The sequence below is a fragment of the Dreissena polymorpha genome, chromosome 4, assembly GCF_020536995.1.
Source record: "Dreissena polymorpha isolate Duluth1 chromosome 4, UMN_Dpol_1.0, whole genome shotgun sequence".
Lineage (NCBI taxonomy): Eukaryota > Metazoa > Mollusca > Bivalvia > Myida > Dreissenidae > Dreissena > Dreissena polymorpha.
Window position 1 is genome coordinate 35957945 of NC_068358.1, and position 19574 is coordinate 35977518.

General features: G+C 32.5%; 1 protein-coding gene across 1 annotated transcript in view; it reads left to right on the top strand.

Annotated features, from left to right (window-relative positions):
* LOC127878348 (uncharacterized) overlaps positions 1 to 19574 on the top strand; it is a 39077-nt gene that overhangs the window by 17747 nt on the left and 1756 nt on the right. The window contains exons 7-8 of the mRNA XM_052424875.1: positions 18084 to 18203; positions 19050 to 19124. Coding sequence (XP_052280835.1) covers positions 18084 to 18203; positions 19050 to 19124 — 195 coding nt within the window. The remainder of the gene's footprint in view (positions 1 to 18083; positions 18204 to 19049; positions 19125 to 19574) is intronic.

The following is a 19574-nucleotide window of genomic DNA, read 5'->3' on the forward strand; positions in this document are numbered from 1 at the left end:
ATGTTGACATTTTGCCTACTGAACCAAAAACAAGCAGATTTCTACACCACATAAACAATAATGCTAGACAATACAAGTTTTAAAGATATTGAAAGAAAACACTAATACCCAATAGTTTAGGGATCAAAATGGCTCTGAATATTCTTATTCATTCCACATATAATTTATGTTTTATGCAAAGACAATTCCAAAAAGCGTACAAAGTCACACGTTTGATTAAGTACAGACGTTTAACGTGTTTAAGGTATTATTTGGATAAGGATAACAGCATCCGTCAATACAAGAGATGTCAATTGGCATACTGCATACGGGTAGTGTCTTTTTTAATTTTATCTGCACGTTTGCACGGTTGTTAAAAAACCGTGAAAATATAATATGAATCTATATCGTCTCAGAATTTGTACAATGGAGACAGGCCAATTGCGTTTAATTAGAGAATGGGATCTCCTTGTTGACATACATAAACAAAGATGTAATATGTAGGCATGCAGTGCCTCATACGACTGATTACTTTGTATACATTCCATGCTACGCAAAAGTATTAATACACACTTTCCATTCATATTGTCTAAATAGTTTTCCCGATCAAAGGCTTACATAAGCTCATATGGAACTGTAATTCATCGTACATGTTCTCACATCTGCAGATATGTCATTATAGCCGAACTAATTGCATTGGTCTTGAATGATTACAATAAAACAAATTGACGGGTACACATTTGACTTTTTATTTAAAGTATCATTACGTTCAAGTTGATTGGACACTTTCTTCAACTATGAACTCATCAAGTATAACGCATTAAATCGACTGAATCGAATAAGGTCCACAAAAATTAACAAACCACAACTTGAACGGTTACGTTGACAAGAATTCTTTATTTAGTTACAACCATGAAATGTTTCAAGTCTCTTATAAACTCATTTATTTTCTTATTAAATCATACTCTGTAAAGAAGCAATACATATTTTGGAGGTAACAATATCTATTGACAATATTAGTTTAATATTCGATATATGATGACAACTACTACAATCGATTCCCCGCAGTTTTGATCTATTTGGTCTATCCTAATAAAGTTTCAAGAAAGATTTAAACAGCATTCTTGACACGTCGCAAAATGATGTTACATTGACCGATTTCCGCTAGCTATTCTCTTGGGTATTTTTATACAATTAACAAGAAAACGCATAAAAACAAAAATAAATAACAAATTGTCATTAGAAATTGCGGATTCTATTGAAAATCCTTTTATTATGTCGTTTGCGGAGTTTACTTGCTTCTGTAAATTGAGTGTCCAATCATAAAGCATTTCATGTACGTGTTATTGTTACATTACCATATTGTCACAAACGGTTCCGAAGCAGAAAGTTTTGTGTTCCTCATTTGTATCGATGCCATGTTCGATATTATTTCTTGAAAGGAGTGTGTATACAGATTTGGGAAATCATGAGAATTACTCTTCGAAACGGGAACTGAAGGTACGACGTCGCCATGACCAGTTTGTACCCGCGAGAAGTAAAATAAGACATATATGTATCCCGTTCTTACATACATTATTAAACAATATGAGAAACCTTTCAAATAAAGTTTCAAGAAAGATTTAAACAGCATTCTTGACACGTCGCAAAATGATGTTACATTGACCGATTGCCGCTAGCTATTCTCTTGGGTATTTTTATACAATTAACAAGAAAACGCATAAAAACATAAATAAATAACAAATTGTCATTAAAAATTGCGGATTCTATTGAAAATCCTTTTATTATGTCGTTTGCGGAGTTTACTTGCTTCTGTAAATTGAGTGCCCAATCATAAAGCATTTCATGTATGTGTTATTGTTACATTACCATATTGTCACAAACGGTTCCGAAGCAGAAAGTTTTGTGTTCCTCATTTGTATCGATGCCATGTTCGATATTATTTCTTGAAAGGAGTGTGTATACAGATTTGGGAAATCATGAGAATTACTCTTCGAAACGGGAACTGAAGGTACGACGTCGCCATGACCAGTTTGTACCCGCGAGAAGTAAAATAAGACATATATGTATCCCGTTCTTACATACATTATTAAACAATATGAGAAACCTTTCAAATATATATATTATATCTTGGAACCTGGATTTAATGCATATGCGAAAGTCTTGTCCCAGATTAGTCTGTGCAGTCTCCACAGGCTTATAAGGTACGACACTTTCTGCTTGTATGTTATGTTTGGTTTCAATAGTGTCTCTTCTAGGCGAAAATCCAGTTTAGGCGGAAAGGGTCCTCCCAGATTATCCTATGGGGACTTATTGGCTAATCTAGGATGTCAATTAACGAACATTAAATAAGCTATGTTTTCCTAAAACGACGCTTATAATGTTTCAAAGTGTGCATTGTGAGAATCGATTCATCGCTATTTGGTTAGATTAATGAGATTCTACATATAGTTATCTTGTGAAGTATACGATTCGTCTTTTAGAAGACGAACATATGGGTCGTGCTGTGTGTAAACGAGATTGAGTGCATGTGCGTAAAGTGTCGTCGCAGATTACAGTGATTTTTTTTTGGCTTTTTTTTGTTACAGCCTGTGACATTTGGATTGGGAAAATTAGCGCGATAAACCATGAAATTGGGGAAAATAGCGCGATAAACCATGAAATTGGGAAACATTATAAAGATGATTATAAGAACAGAATAAAAATTGCTAAGTTCATCTTTGACAGCATTTTTATATTATAAAGTGTTGCTTTCATGTCTTCTTACAACGTTTAGTTAATATCCTTCCACATGCATATTAAACTTGCAATAATATATAGATTCTTCAATATACATGTACCAGTATGATTTAATCATAATCTCTTTAAGAGTATGAATTTGATTCAGGATGTTTTTTATAATAAAATATGATATGGTGAAAACATTAACAAATATTAACTAACATGCTTTTGTGTTCTTGCTGCGTTAATGTTGTATTAAATGGAGCTAAAATTTCATTTGCTTACCTTTAAATATCTTGCACAATTGTCATCCTCAGTTCAATTCTATTTTACCAAACTATACAGCGTGACAAACATAATAAAGCAGAATATGCATATGAATCTGAATATACACGGATCCACTAACATATAAATCAAATCATGTTTGTCTCTTTCCATTTTCGAACGGTTCTCGTCTTAAATGCTCCAATTTCCCAACACAGATTTCCGTGACGCACATTCACTGTGAACATTTCTAATAAATATTTGTTGTTGTTCATCTCAAAATAGTATTTTGCGTTTATTGACACACACATTAAATTATCTCCTAATAACCATGTGATATCCGCTGTTAATTTTAGTGTTATTTATCATTTTCGCTGCTCATCGCAAACTTCTCGTCTGCTTGCCGCCATCTTGGACGTGTGTAAAAACAGGCGTTAACAATTGTGATACATCGTCTATCGTCGGTATCCTCCGCAATATAGAGAGATATGTGTGGATAGCAACGTAAAATCGTATTCGGCTACATTCGTGAACATTCGTTGTCATTCGGCGAAGACTCGACAAGCTCGATCGGCACTCGTTCTACGAAATTAACGCTTAATGACATTGTAATCTTATTGGCTTAATTGGGAATATTTGGTCATTTTTTTTGGAAATTTTGGTGAAATTTTTGGGAAAAAGCGTCATTGTTTGCAATTGGGAAGCGGCCGAATATCGGCGGTAATTTTGGGCAAAAAAATCACTGGATTAGCCTGTGCAGTCCGCACATGCTTATCAGGGACGACACTATCCGCTTTAATGATATTTTTCGTTAAAAGAAAGTCTCCTCTTAGCAAAAATCCACATAAAATGGAAAGAGTTGTCATTGATTAGCCTGTGCGGACTACGCTGGCTTATCTGGTACGACACTTCACGCCCATGCATTTTACCCCTTCTCACAGAGTGCTGCTTATATACATTATTAAATTCTACATTCAAGTTGGATGAAATAACTTTAAACACACAGACAGGATATAATCCTATTAACACATCTAATGGCTAACAAGCTACATTTTAATAGAAGTTATTATTGGTTTTTACTTTAGAATTGTGGCATTTATCAAAATAACATACTAACATGCTTAGCCATTTGATGTACATGCCTTCACAAACATCAACGTACAATATACAGCCGGATATGAAACCATGAGCTTAACGGACTTCGAAACAATTCAAAAAAAATAATTGCTTATCGTAACCATAACGGTTTGATCGTTGTAATGAATAATAATTGTCCATGTGGTTTTATGTATTATATATTGTAAAAGTGTGCGATTTTAATGCGCTGGTCATTATCCGAATGAAGTTGAAATGCGAGAAAACAGAAAATTGTGGAACATATAATACTATCATCTGATAAGTGTTGTTGTTCGTGTTGTTGTTTTTTTTTATCGAACAAAACACGAATGGCCATCGTTAGAATATTGATGTTTATATGAGCCTTTGTGTAGTTGTAGCTGAAGTAGCAGAAGCAGCAGTTTAAGTAGTAGCAGTAGTGGTGTTAGTAGTAGTAGTAGTAGTAGTAGTAGTAGTAGCAGTCGTAGAAGAAGTAGAAGTAGAAGAAGTAGTAGTATTATGTATGTATGCATTCCTTTTGACATTGCAGACAAGGATAACCCATGAAAGTGTAAGCACTTATTTGCAATGGGGTCCTTTGGTTTTTGCTGAAGAGACAGCAAGCAGACGAGACAGTATTGAGATACAGTAGTAGTAGTAATAGTAGTAGTAGTAGTAGTAGTAGTAGTAGTAGTAGTAGTAGTAGTAGTAGTAGTAGAAGTAGTAGTAGTAGTAGTAGTAGTAGTAGAATTAGTAGTAGTAGTAGTAGTAGTAGTAGTAGTAGTAGTAGTAGTAGTAGTAGTAGTAGTAGTAGTAGTAGTAGTAGTAGTAGTAGTAGTAGTAGTAGTAGTAGTAGTAGTAGTAGTAGTAGCAGTGGAAGAAGAAAAAGTAGTAGTAGCAGCAGCAGCAGTAGCAGCAGTACCAGTAGAGAAGAAGTTATAGTAGTAGTAGTAGTAGTAGAAGACGTATTAGTAGTAGGAGTATGTGGAGCAGGAGAAGTAGGAGAAGTAGTAGTAGTTATAGTAGAAATAGTAGTAGAAGTAGTAGAAGTAATAGTAATTGTAAATATGGGTTTAATTGGTGTTAAAATCAGCTTAATTGCATGTCAAACTTAAAGGAACTTAACAGCATTCAAATAGCAAGGACAGAAATAATCAATTATTTTAGATATTGAGAAAAAGGCACACTCCTTTTTATTTGCTAGCATGTATATTACAATGTTTTTTTCATGAGCGTTCAATTATTCCTGTTTGCTTTCATCAGGAAAGTTATAAATGCGTTAAAAAGAGTCCTTGTACTTTACAAACATACAGTCGTGTGAAAGGACCGTTTGAGTAGAATTAATTTAATTAAATGATTTCATGCTAATGTAACCCAAATTCTCTAAATAGTTCAGATCCCCTTTGGGAAATTTAACGCGAATCCTGGTTTCCGATGTTCACATGCAAATGATAACTTGCAGAATGAAATGAATGTTGTCCTCTTTCTTGAAAATTAATGTCGAGATCGGTATCTTTCCCCATGCTGCATTCATACGTGAATTGGTGGCTACCAATCACGTTTAATATCTTACATATAAATCACAATTTATTGACATAGAATAGAATGAAGCCATTTAATATTCGTTGTATATACTTGAACATGGGAGAAAAATTCCAAAAATAAGCCTGCCTTGAAAAGATACTCCGACTTTGAAAGTGCTTTTCATATCGCAAGTGTAAATGGATATGCTAATTGATGAAGACTTTCTTTTCTCTGAGAATAAAGGTAATGCTTGAGTTATTTGTGAAAACAAAAACTCCAGCAGCTTAAAACTCCAAAACAAACCATGAGGCAATACCACTGATTACTCCCCCACACCACAAACGCTAAATAACAGTTATATGAAGACCAAAAAAAACACACATATAAAACATATTTTTGAACTTGTGTTTTGTTGATGGTGCAGTTTGAATGTTTTAATCAGCAAGTTAATTGAACAGATTAACAGCTAAAACACTTTATTTCAGTACATTTTCGTAATAACATATAGGAAATGTAGGAGAAGTCAGAAATGTGACATGAACATTCCCGGTAATGCTGACATGGCAAAATAAATACAAATGTTGTATATCATAGTTGATATAGCACTGTTTAAGTATATCATGTGTCTAATAATACGTGTACGTTCTAAGGCGGATTTTAGACACATACATCATATTCATGAGCTATCAATATATTGATTCATTTTGAAATAAGAAAGACATTTTACCCTTTGGTTCTTTTTTCGAGCACGGAGCACTACACAATTAAATAATCGGACGAATTTCACTAATTGATAATTGCTGGTAAACGCTTAAACGGCTAAACACTACTGCACATCTTCTTCAGAGCATGTTATGAATTCACTTTTGCAATCTTATCAATGCGTCCTAACACGTATGGTTATTTGCAAAATCATTTAAGATTTCATTTATTATTCTTCTGATTACCAATTGTTTGCGTGAAATGCTATTTTCATCCTTCAGTGACTGCTTCAAATCAAAAGGTATACAATCTCATTGTCAATGTATAAAGCGGGTTACAAACAAGACCTAGATGGTACACGTAGATAGGTAAATGGTAAAAACCTGCTTACCAAATTTTATATTCCACCAAATAATGATATTGTTTCATTGGTGTAAATACCGTATGTGAGTAACAATACTAAATTCATTCAAACAATTCAAAGAACTCAGCACATCGAAGGCTTCATTGAAATAAAAATATACAAATTATAATTGAAAACTAGTAGTCCTTATATTTGTCAGTATCAAAAATAACATTATACACGTGACACATGGATAGAATGATAACAACTGTATAACTATAATGTGTATTCAAATGACGAATAAGAATGATTTTATATAGTTCTGCTTTTCTCTGATGTGTTCACGATTGACATCAACGTTCTGTATTGTACATTCATGTGTGTATGTTTTACCGCCTCGTGATATTACTACACTAACTACCATTATATTTGGTAACAATCATCTGAAAACTACTATATAATTATATAAAACAATCATGATAAAGTGATTATTTCAACAATTGACTGCAGGGACTCTAAATTGAACACACTTCCTTTTGGAGACATTTCAATATCAGCATTAAACTTTGAATGCTGTATACAAATGATACACACAACCAAACGTAATTTAAACAATATAATTTAGACTTTCTGTTTGTTTTAAGACAAAATAAATAATGCAGAGGTTATGTAGTTTGTCTCCTAACACACAACATCTATTTAAAATACAAAAACTGATTTTCACAGAAATGTCCCTACTATTTCGTACGGCTATTTGCATTATAATTGGTTTTCCAACACGAGCTATTAACACATACCAAAAATACTGAACAAAATATTGATTTAGAAACGTACACATACATGATATGCAAAACATCTTGAACACGATTCGTTGTTGGACAAATAATTGATTGTAACAGACCGATTAAGTGTGAAATAAATACTCAAGATTATCAAGATACAAACACAATCTTGTTTTATTTCGTTTAAAACTCGTACTTATTTGCAATTATAATACTGAAACGTATTATCAAAGCATCAATTTATATTGCAAACAGAAAACACAAACATGCGGTCAAAAATCCGTTCAATGGGGATCGTGTTAGCTCTATTATACTGTATTTATCATATTTTCCAACCAGTATTAGTCGCTTCGCTATAAATCTGAAATATATTGCTTATATTAATATAAGGTATTGCTCGCTGCTTAAGGAAAATAGTGTCATTATCAGCTAACTAGTATGTTTCCTTTTGCGTTTTAAACACTTAACACATGGAAAAAGTAAAGTACATCGCCATTGACTTGTTCAGGCTATCAACGAAATATATATTCTGTGTTGCTATGATATAATTTTTTAATGCAACACTCGTAATCGGTGTATACTCATATTTATTGTATGAGTGATGAAATAAATCATTATTTTAGCATTAAGATATATGAGCACTTTATATGTCCAACATACTTTTCTAGTAGCGAAATGACTAAACTATTATAAGGTTTATTGTGCTTTTCGTCTTCTTTTTAATTTCTCTGTAAACATTAATATCGAGGTAAAATCGGAAACCTCTTTTGTACTCTATTAGTTTTATTTTGATTTTATTATTTTGTTTTGCCATCCGATTTTAGCATCGGTTCGTAATACATATTGTAACTATAAATAGTAACATATTGAAGTCGCGAATGGGATGTTATTCGCATCGAGCGGACCAACATGATCATTTTGGCCCAATGGCCGATGTTTAATATCTGGAAAGAATCGGATCGCGAAGCTTCAACTGACCAATATTGCGTCCATATTTAGTCTTAGCAAACGACGATGCACCATATTAAGCCACAAATCAACGAAAGAATCGGTCGTAATGGTTGTTATAAATTTTAACAACATTTTTTTTGTAAATGTTGGTATCGAATATTCTGATCATAAACACGATTTATGAAATCGAAGACTGGTCTGACAGCTTTATATTATTGCTGTGGGAGTTTGTTATGCATGACATACACAAAATACCAAATACGTTACTGGTTAATAAACCACGCATCCGAATCGGTGTCCCTAAAATCCTGAAAGATTAGCCTAACATGTGTTTCTTCACAGAAATCACCTCACATGAGATACATTATCAATTGCGCAATCAATGTAATGAAATTAAAAGGACGGAAAGCTTGTTTTTTTATATAAATTTTAGTGAAGGAACAAAACGGAATGATATGTTATATAAACGATAATACACGGCAGAGCTTGAGCTGACGTTTATAATCGGCCTTATCACTCGTGCCGTGTTGACGGCAATCGGCCGTGTATAGACGTCCGACACAGCTCTGCCGTCTGTTAGTGTCCATTTTATACAAACTTGTATCTTTCCAATTAGAGTGTGTATATATGTTTGCACAATTCACGCATAACAAAATGTGTCTTCGTATTATTATAGTATATGGAAATCGTAAAGTGAGTATTGCTTCAGATTATAAATGTTCTATATTTGGTATACTTAACATGTATCGAGATGTTTCAGCTTTATTCCATGTTAAGAGCATATATAACGTGTGTGTGAAACATCGCTCTGATCGAAATGTCTATTTGCTGAAGTTGAATTATCCCCAAACGTATTGATTAACAGCACTATATTAAGCGTACCTTTATGTTCAACCAATAACATCTTAAAAGTTTCGTATTGGTTAAAAATATCAGTATCATATAATCAATACAAAATATGTATTGTCAGATTTGTAATACACACAATAATAAATTCTCATAACGGAGAGCAGACCTTAAATTGAAAATAGCATGGCGTATGATACACACAAGTGTGTGACGTAAATGGAAAGCTTACATATTTCTTGTATTCAAAACGACGCATATCATGATAATACAATTGAACAATAAAATCAACATACGTCTTCTGTATTTATCATAATACATATGCAACACTGTCGGTTTAAAGCGCGATAGTCTAATAGTTTGAATTATATCATTGTAATTTCATGTGGTAGTTAATAATAAATGCATTTATATCACGAATCTGTTTTGGAAATCACTGTGTTAGCAGAGAGTAAATTAAATTTATCGCCGGTAACTCCGTTGACGAGATACCAGTTGTGATAATAGCGTTAATAACCAGAATGTTGTTTAAACATTTTGAAATCGAATGCTGATTTGGTTTTTCATCATTCAAATGTAAGTCACTATTGAACCTGTCAAAAAATCCATTCAAATCAAAGATGCTAGTTTCTAGTGCAAACAGTTATATAATTTATTTATTTTTTATCGCACCTCACGGCTAATAGTCTAAAAAAATATAAGAGCAATATCAATTAAAACAAACTCAAGCAAACATATAAAATCGAATCAAAGTTTAAAACTGAAAAACAAACATTTTGCACATACAATAATGTGACAAATCACTTAATTAACAAAATTAAAAAAGATTGAAAATAAAAGCAAGTACTGCAGTTGTATATCAAATACAGTAAGTTAAACTATTTTTGCACGAATATAACGCATTGAACAATTCCATGCATGACCATGTGTGGGTGAATAGTGCATTATGTGAGGTTGGATATTACAATGCAATTATGTGGCAGATGGCCTCTCTCTTTACCATATGTTGCCCACCATTGTAAACGTTTATATTGTTGATGTCGGTTGCACCAAGGTACGTGTGTTTGTAACTGGTGCAAACAACAACCAAAGGACTAATGCTTAATTAAGTTGCTACCTCCGAAGACGTATTATTATGCAGCTGATAAAGGACCTCCTTAAAAATGTTTTCATCTTGAAGTACAGATGGTGGTTATTTGATAAAAAAAATAGATATAATACAATTATCAAGACTGGATGCTGTTGAATTTACTTGATGATAAACTTAGCTCAGTGCTGAGACTATGTAATAATATTTTCCTCTCTGCGTCGACTTGAATAACTCCTGATTGAGGACCCTGACTGATATTCCATCATCGCATGATATGTCTAGCCTGAAAATCCAACACGAACAAGGGCGGAAAAAGATTTCGCTAGTATTCAGTGATTTCATTACCTGCTACATCTTAAGCTTAGAGATTTTTCAGGATTATAACAAAAGTCAATCTTCGGCTACTTCACACATCGCTTTTTACGAAGTTGACGACAAAATGCTATACGTCTTAAATTAAATGTGTTTTTTTTTATTATTTAAATCCAAACCAATTATTCGAAAGTTAAATGATTCAGTTCATCCATAACAATGCAAAATGAACTTATTTTGGAAAATCAATATTAAAATTAAAAAGCGCACATACGTATCTCATGCGAAATCGCAAATATAAAACATGACATAGAATATAATTTGTCATTTATAATTGTTATTAGGACAATGGAATAACCATTTGTAAACTTGATGCTTTTTGTTCAGTTAAAATTGATAAACACATAATTTAGAGTGTTGATACCGGCCTTTGCTGTTTCACACATGAGCAATACATCTTAAAACAGTTATATAAATACGGGTATCTAACTTATGAACTCCCGGTAATAAAGCGTTTGGTACTTTTTCAATGAGTTTCTGGGTCTCCAAACAGCTCGCTACCCAACCTCAGAGCAGAGATTCGGCTGGAACCAGTATAATTAGATCAAATCAAATCCCTGCCTTCATAACCAACCACGTGATGATAGCCTAGAAAATTAGTACAATACTTGTCCCGTTGTTTTTCTTTTCTTGATTTATTTAGGCATTTTTCTTTGTGTAACCTAAGCGTATACACTGTTTTAAAAATATAAAAGAATACGGTCTACGTTTCAAAGTATAATAATACTTAAACAAAAATAATAACATCCTACCAAATCGATAAGATCTGTAAAAGTAAGTATATATATATATATATATATATATATATATATATATATATATATATATATATATATATATATATATATATATATATATATATATATATAATAAATTTATTTTAAATCACTGGCATGTTAGGTTATTCCTTTTTCCGACTTTTGCATTACGTTACATGATCAATCAGCAGCGTTTCTTTCTTCAACAATCGAAGGTTTCCATTGATATGACGCTTAACATATGACGTTCAACCTGATGTTGTTTTATGACGTCGTTCCCTATTTTTAAGTCATTTTTCATCTATAGAGAGTTGCTTTCGCGTTATTAACTTAAAGCTATACATTAAATGGTATGTTCAAATAGAAGTTAAGGTGGTGTGTTCCACTATCACATGTTTGTCACATGTTAATTGAGTGTATTTAGTTAAGATTGTTGTATGCATGTTAATATGTTCTTGAATCTCGTCTTACTGATAGTTCAAAACATTCACTGTATCAAAAATAATATTTTTAAATGTAACATGTGATATCTTAACGTTATTGACCTTTCGACGATAGTTTACTAACAGTGTTTTTAGTAAATCAGATGTAGATAAATGGCTCAAGTACATCAAAGAACATAGTGGTATAAATAATATCAGCCTGTTGTGTCGTCAATAAAACAAAACTCTCAAACAAAAGATATGTAAGATTTTAAAACGTTCAATTTCGCCATCACTGGACTCCAACTCTTCCATACTTCATTAACTTGTTTGACAAAGTATCGACATTGCTAAATGGCGAATGAGTCAATGTTTGATGTGATATCCGTATAAAGTTAATGATGCGTAAACGGTTATACTATTCTTAATTGCCAAATAACATTCGTTTACAATAAACATTCTTAGCGGACTTATTTTTATTTAAGGAACAAACAGAATTTAGTTATTTTACGAACACATATCATAATACTTATATTGTTGTTTTTTTCTCCAAAAACACGTCGCCTAGTATAAATGATAAATCAAATCGAATGGAATGGAATTGCAAAAAAAAACAACAGTTTTTCTTCACATTACAATTTCTTTGCATACTTGCATTTCCTGTAAGCAAAATATTCGATAAGGTTAAGTTCTTAAGATTAAGTTAAAACTTTCGATTCAGAAAAATAAGATATAAAACAAAATTAAATGAACACAACAATATGGCTTACTAGCGCATTAAACAGAGCATAACACGATGTTCACATAATTGTTACGAAATTAAAGATGTCGCATTGTTGAGACTTTTGGCATTAGGTTCATGGCAATAAACATGATCGTTTCTTCGACTTATAGCGTTATGCAGTATAATTACAATTATTCGTATATTGTTCGCAATAGCGTTGTGATGTCTTCTAATATAATGTAATTACCATACGTTAACTATAATCTCACGACCCTTGAGGACACCAAATTAAATTATTGTTTACCTTTGGGGAGCTAACCAACTGTAAGTTTTTAAATAATGAACATGTTGAATAAAACTCGTTAAAGGTTTTTGCGTCATATATTCACCAGTGTTCGGATAAAAGATTTCGCTGTGTAGTGTAATACTACATAAAACAAAAGCCCATATACGTTAAGATAGTTATGTTGCTTGAATTGCCCTGTATTTTGTAGGCTTCTGGCCATTTCTCTTTAACACAGGACTCGCGGATGATTACACCAATCGCTCTCAATATTGTGTTGCCAAGTTCATTTTTTAGTTTTCATACATTACTGTGTTATGTTCTGGTCTGGTGAACTATATTATATTTAGGTCTGTTCAGTTTACTTGTTATGAATTGTTTCATAACACCAATGTTGGTTTGACATACATGTGTTTTAGATCATGGGTTGTTTTGTACTTATTATTAAACTGGTATGGTTATGGAAAGCTTTTAGAATCATGACACAGATTGACACTTTTCTTAATATATTTAATGCATTTTTATTGCTTCTTCGTTACCGATTAGTCAAAGAAAGTGCTCGAATGTTCATAGGACGTTATACAAAATTATGTTTTTAATGTTTCTTGTACAAGTTCGATTAATTGTCTGCCTTCCACCATTGATCGTCTTTGTCGAGTATTATACAGGAGTATTGAATTAATATAAATGGCGATGTTTGTCCATAATATATACCGTTGTATAATAAACATGCATGAAGCATATAGTCTGGAATATACAACTTGATGCAATTGTAATTTATCTATAAGAAATGTGGCTGCAATGTTTGTGCTTGTTTTTGTATACAAATATAAAAAAATATTTCTGTATTTTGCTGATAACATGACTGCAATAGCCATATAGTATTCATGTGAATATAACGTAAACTGTATGTTATAAAATGTTTGTATTGTATACCTTACAATGCTCATAACACAAATACAGCTCACACATGAAACTCACTTTCTCTTGGAATATTTTAGCAAAGTCCGTTACTACCTACCCGACTATACATGTGTTTGGGATTCAATTCAGAGCGTTTCTTCACAACAGTGAATTGATCGAAATTGTGCGGGAAACATCTTCACTGTACATTTTGTAGAGAATACATGTATTGTATATGCATGAAATGGGTACATCAATATGCAAAGCAAAAGGATAAGTATTGTATGTTTTTTCTGTATTCAGTAAATGTTCATTAAAATCATCATAAGTTTAACCGATACGTTTTGATTTTCAAATAAGTTTCAAAACAGTTCCCACGCATTATCGAACATTAATGTTAATTTATCTGGAAGCTTAATACTAATGCGGTCGCTATTTGACAACTGGTAAGTAATCCAATAATTATAACTATAACATTACAACGATATGCACATCCATTTTATTTTCTTACATCCCATTATCTAAATGGATTTTTTAAACACTGTTTTGAAAAGGTTTGCATCGAATGTTAATCATTCTGATCATACACACGATTTATGAAATCGAATAACAGGTCTGCCAGCTGTCTGTTATTATTATGAAAGTAATCAATTATGCATGACAAACCCACACTCCGAAGTACGTTTTGGTTTGTTTAAAATAATACTAATGGTGAATTAACCACTTCATCCGAAGTGTTGCCCATATAATACATATATTTTAGCTTAAACTGGTGTGTTTCGTCAAAGAAATTACCTCACACAAGGTGCATCATCAATTTCTTAATAAAAGTATTAAATGTAATGAAAATTAAAGTACGGAAAGCTGGCTCTGCGATAAATGTTAGTGAACGAACAAAACAGGATGATATGTTATATAAACAATAACAAAAGGCATAGCTCGGTCGGACGAGTACAAACGGCCTTAGCATGCGGGCCGTTTTGTCGGCAATGGGCCGAGTATAGACATCCGAAACAGCTCTGCCGTGTGCTATTTTCTAGAGGTTGTATACGGAAACGTATGATATTCTCACGAAACTGTACATTATGACTAATTGTCAGTTACCAATTTAATAAGCACTCACATTAGGGCGCATTAAACTCTACATTTACCGAAACGTTCTCACACATACGTTTTCTTTTTAATTTATTTTCGCACAGGTCAATATCAAGGCAAACAGTTTCTTAAATTATGTATACATAACTGACAATCGGCGAAATAATTGTAAAACGTCACGTAGCCTTATATGAAAGTTAACGCGATCGTAAGCGTCGTTTAGGTTCTAGACAAACATTTTCAGTTTATTGTCTTCAATCGAAAGAATAATAATTTCATTTTTGGCATCAAGTAATATATTGCTGCCATGGTGCAATCAGGGGATATTTAATTATTGTATGATCTTTGTCAAATTGAGCAAAATGAACCATTCTTATACAATATTTTCTGATATCTTTCCAATTAGTGATTTTACATATGCTTGAAATATTCATGCATAACAAAATGTGTCTGCATATTATAATAATTAATGGACATCGTCAAGTTAAGCGTCGAGACAGACATTTGACAAAACAACCAGCACCGTGTTCGGACAAAGTAAAATAAGTTGCAAAAATATGTGTTTATAAACTTTTCGTTTGGTTTAGATATGATATTCTCTATTTTTGTATTCGAAACGTTTACCCAAGATGCCTCAGTTTTATTCTCCGTCAAGAGCATCCGTATTATGTGTGAACCAACGCACTTATCGGAATGTCGAAATGCTGAAGTGGATTTTTTGTAAATATAGTATATTATGCGTAATTTTATTTGCGGCTTTTTATATCTGTACTTTCTTATAGTTTAAATACATCGGTATCAATTTAAAATATGTGTTTCCAGATGTGTAAAATACACAATTATACATTCTCATCACGGAGAGATGACATTTTATTTGAAAGAGCATGACATATGTTCAATGAATTGTCCGTTTGTGATTTGTAGTATAACATGCGCACATGCGTAGCGCTATTTAGGCTTAACACAAGCTTCTTGCTTAAAAAGAAGTTGGTATATTGTTCCAATATGCGTACAATGATGCGTCTATATATGGAGTCTTAGTTTGTGAAAACTTGTTTTCGTAATTACTTGTTCTGTGTGGTCGCGATGTAAAGGTTATTTTTCCAACAATATACCAACAAACAATAAATAAGAACTCACATCTTCCATAAGAGTATGATGTTTTTATATATTGACGAGGCAAGACTACCCAATGGTGAAGGTATTTACTGCAAGAGTGCAAGGGCTTCGATTCATCAAGCACGCAATTCTATAATTGCATCTCAATCAGGAAAGTTTTTGAATGAACTACATCGAGTTCAGAATAAATTATTATTTAATATATAAATGTTGAATTTCATGTCATAAAACAGCAGAGAATACCAGTGAATACCGCTCGATCGTCTCTCACTCTCGAGTCAATTAAGGTTTTAACATTTCAATTTGGCTAGATGACAAGACTTAATGAATAATTTAAAACAACATGCACATAAAATACTCGTGAGTGAAATGAGAAATGTTCAACAAATAAATTAACAGATTCGGAATCATGTTAGGTCATATTTATTACTTGATGATACACGAAATTTTGTGACATAAATGCAAAGCTTACAAATTTCTTATATTCAAAGCCATTCATATCATTAAAATAAGATCTAACACTAAACTCAACAGTCATCTTCTATATTATATATTCATTATTATCCATAAGCAAATTCAAACTGGGTTGAAGGCTTGATGGTCTAAGAGTTTAATTAATAACATTATTATTATTTCAAATGGTATTTAGTAATAAATGATTGATTATCACAAATCAGTTTTGGAAATCACTGTGTTAGCAAAGAGTAAATTTGATGAGTTTAACGGCGTGATGAGATACCGGTTGTGAACAGAACAGAACAGAACAATACTTTATTACTCCCAGGTATACATAGATACAACATGGGGAACATATAATATACACAGTACAAAATACATTGTTTGTTTCCGGTTCAAGTGCGGGACATTTTGGTATAGGGGGAAGTCATATTTATATAAGCAGTTTGAATCACTTAACAGTTTTAACAGTTACATTGATTGTTTGTTAGTTTTAAATTAAGTTCGCAAAATGGGAGAGATAAAAATTAACATTGGTTTTCAATAATAGCATTTGTGCTTAAACAATAATTTAGTAATAATAATAGTAATTAAATAATAATAATAATAATAATAATAATAATAGTAATAATAATAGTAATAATAATAATAATAATAGTAATGATAATAATAATAGTAGTAGTAATAATAATAATAATAATAAATATTATTATGATAAAAAAAAAAATAATAATGATATTGATAATAATACGCATAAGAATCATGCATGCACAGAATAACCCTATACATTATCATCATTTACATGAAACGATTTCATAATCAAGATATTCATATTCACAATCTCGTGTATTTTAAGCAGTGTCATAGTCATTGGTAATATACATCAACATAATGTTAGGAATAATTTAACAATAGATAATGTAAGTATACATACATAAATGCTATTCATTGTTCATCAGAGAAGAAACATCACACAATTATTAACGTGATAAATAACAGTGTTTTATTTACTGGTGTATGGTACGTCTACATAGATTATAATTGTAAGTGTTTATAGAGTCGATGCGGATCATTTCGTGGAATAGCCTCATTTGCGGACTATAGTAAATCACAGGTGACGTCACTGCACTACTGCAGTATTTAACATACGGGTCTTTGCGACCTAGTTTGAGACCGTGTACAGTTAAAAGTTATGGATCACCTCGTGTGATTATTATCGGTTTAGACAGACGCGTGTTTTTAACAGATGTCGGTGCAAAATTAATTGGATATCACCCGCGAATTGAGGTAAGCCATTTAATAGTTGGAGAGTAAGTAATATATCATGCTTTAAAGTTATACAGTAGGCGTTCGATAAACTTGCATCGTGAATAATTAAAGCAAGTGAGTTCGGAGGCATTGGCGTTTTGTTGTTGTTGTTTTTCGAAGATATAAAACTCAATGCAATAGTCTAATGCCTGATAAATTTCTTCATTATAATTCTGCTAAATTTCGAAAGCTCTTTCATTTCTAATATTGATGACGGCGTCATGATTTCGTTAAATGTTGCATGCCTTTCTATTTGGTTTCCTAAATATCGATGCCGTTCGTTATCAAAGTAAGGGCATGTCATTAAATAGTGTTTTTCAGTAGCTATTTCGTGTGTGTTACATAGGTTGCAAAGACGATCATGGAATGGAATGCCTTCATAGCGGCCAGTTTCTACAGGGAGGAGGTGGTTGGCAGTGCGGAATCTAAAGATACTTTGGGACTCATCGGGATGAATTTTAATCAGGTAAGGCTCAAACTCATGGTTACTTTTATAACTGCTGTAGATGCGCCCTTTGTTGCTTATTTGTAGTTCAGCGTTCCATGATTGCTTAAATTGATCAATTAGTGTTTGTTTTATTTGTATGTGGATGTTGTTTTGTGTAATTTGTGTTTGGTTTTGCCAGATGTCTGGTCTTCCAACAGATGTAAGGATTTCTTTAATTTTATTTAACCATTTGAAATTTAAATTTGGTTGTGACAACATATGTTGGTAAGTTAGTAAAGATATTTTGCTTTCTTTGCCTGTTATAAGTCTATTCCAAAAGGAGATCATTTTTGTTTTAATATTAATGCTTAAAGGGTAGCGTCCTAGTTCACCATATAGAAAGTTGATTGGTGTTGACCGACGGGCTTTTGTGATTTTTCTCATGAAATCTTTGTGAACCTGTTCTAATATTTCTAAATTTTCATATCCAAATATTTCTGAGCCATAGGTAAGAATGGGTAGAACAGTATGATCAAAGAGTTTAAAAGCTAAGTCGATAGGTAAATTTGCATTGTTAACACGAGTCCAAAGAAGGTGCATGGCTTTTGAGGCTTGTTCTTTTACATGTTTGCGGGCGTTTAAGAAGGATCCATTACTAGAGAATGTGACGCCAAGATAGTGATAAGTTTTTGTTATTTCAATTGTGTTATTTCCACATTTAAATTTAAAGTTCCTTGTTTGTCTAGCGCCAAAGATAATAACTTTTGTTTTTGTAATATTAATATTTAGGTACCAGTTTTTGCAATAATTATGAAACGTGTTAAGGCTGTTTTGCAGGTCAGAGGCACTACTTGAGACAATGACGGTGTCATCTGCATACAATAGGACCAGAAGCTTAAGCCACAATATTGCAGTATCTGGGTTGATAAGTTCAACCCCAACAGATCCATTTATATGCAGGTATGAATGAAGGTCATTTAAGAAAAGCGAGAAAAGTACTGGTGATAAATTTTCTCCTTGCCTTACTCCTATTTCTGACAAAAAGTACTGGGAGCATTCTCCATTTAGGGAAACGCATGATTTTATGTTACTGTACATATTTAAAAGGACTCTGAAAAAGTTGCCATTAATTTGCGTGCCTAGTACTTTATGCCAGAGGCCAGCTCTCCACACTTTATCGAACGCCTGCGAAAAATCAATGAAGGCGCAGAAAAGTTTTTGTTTGCGTTTTTTAATTATCTCTATTAATGCATGAAGGGTGAAAATATGGTCTGCGCAAGAGTAACCCTTACGGAAGCCAGCTTGATTTTCCTCTAAAATGTTATTTAATTCAAGAAAAGTGTTTAGTCTTTGGTTCAAAATTGAGGTAAACAATTTGCCCATACAGCTGAGCAGTGTTATGGGCCTATA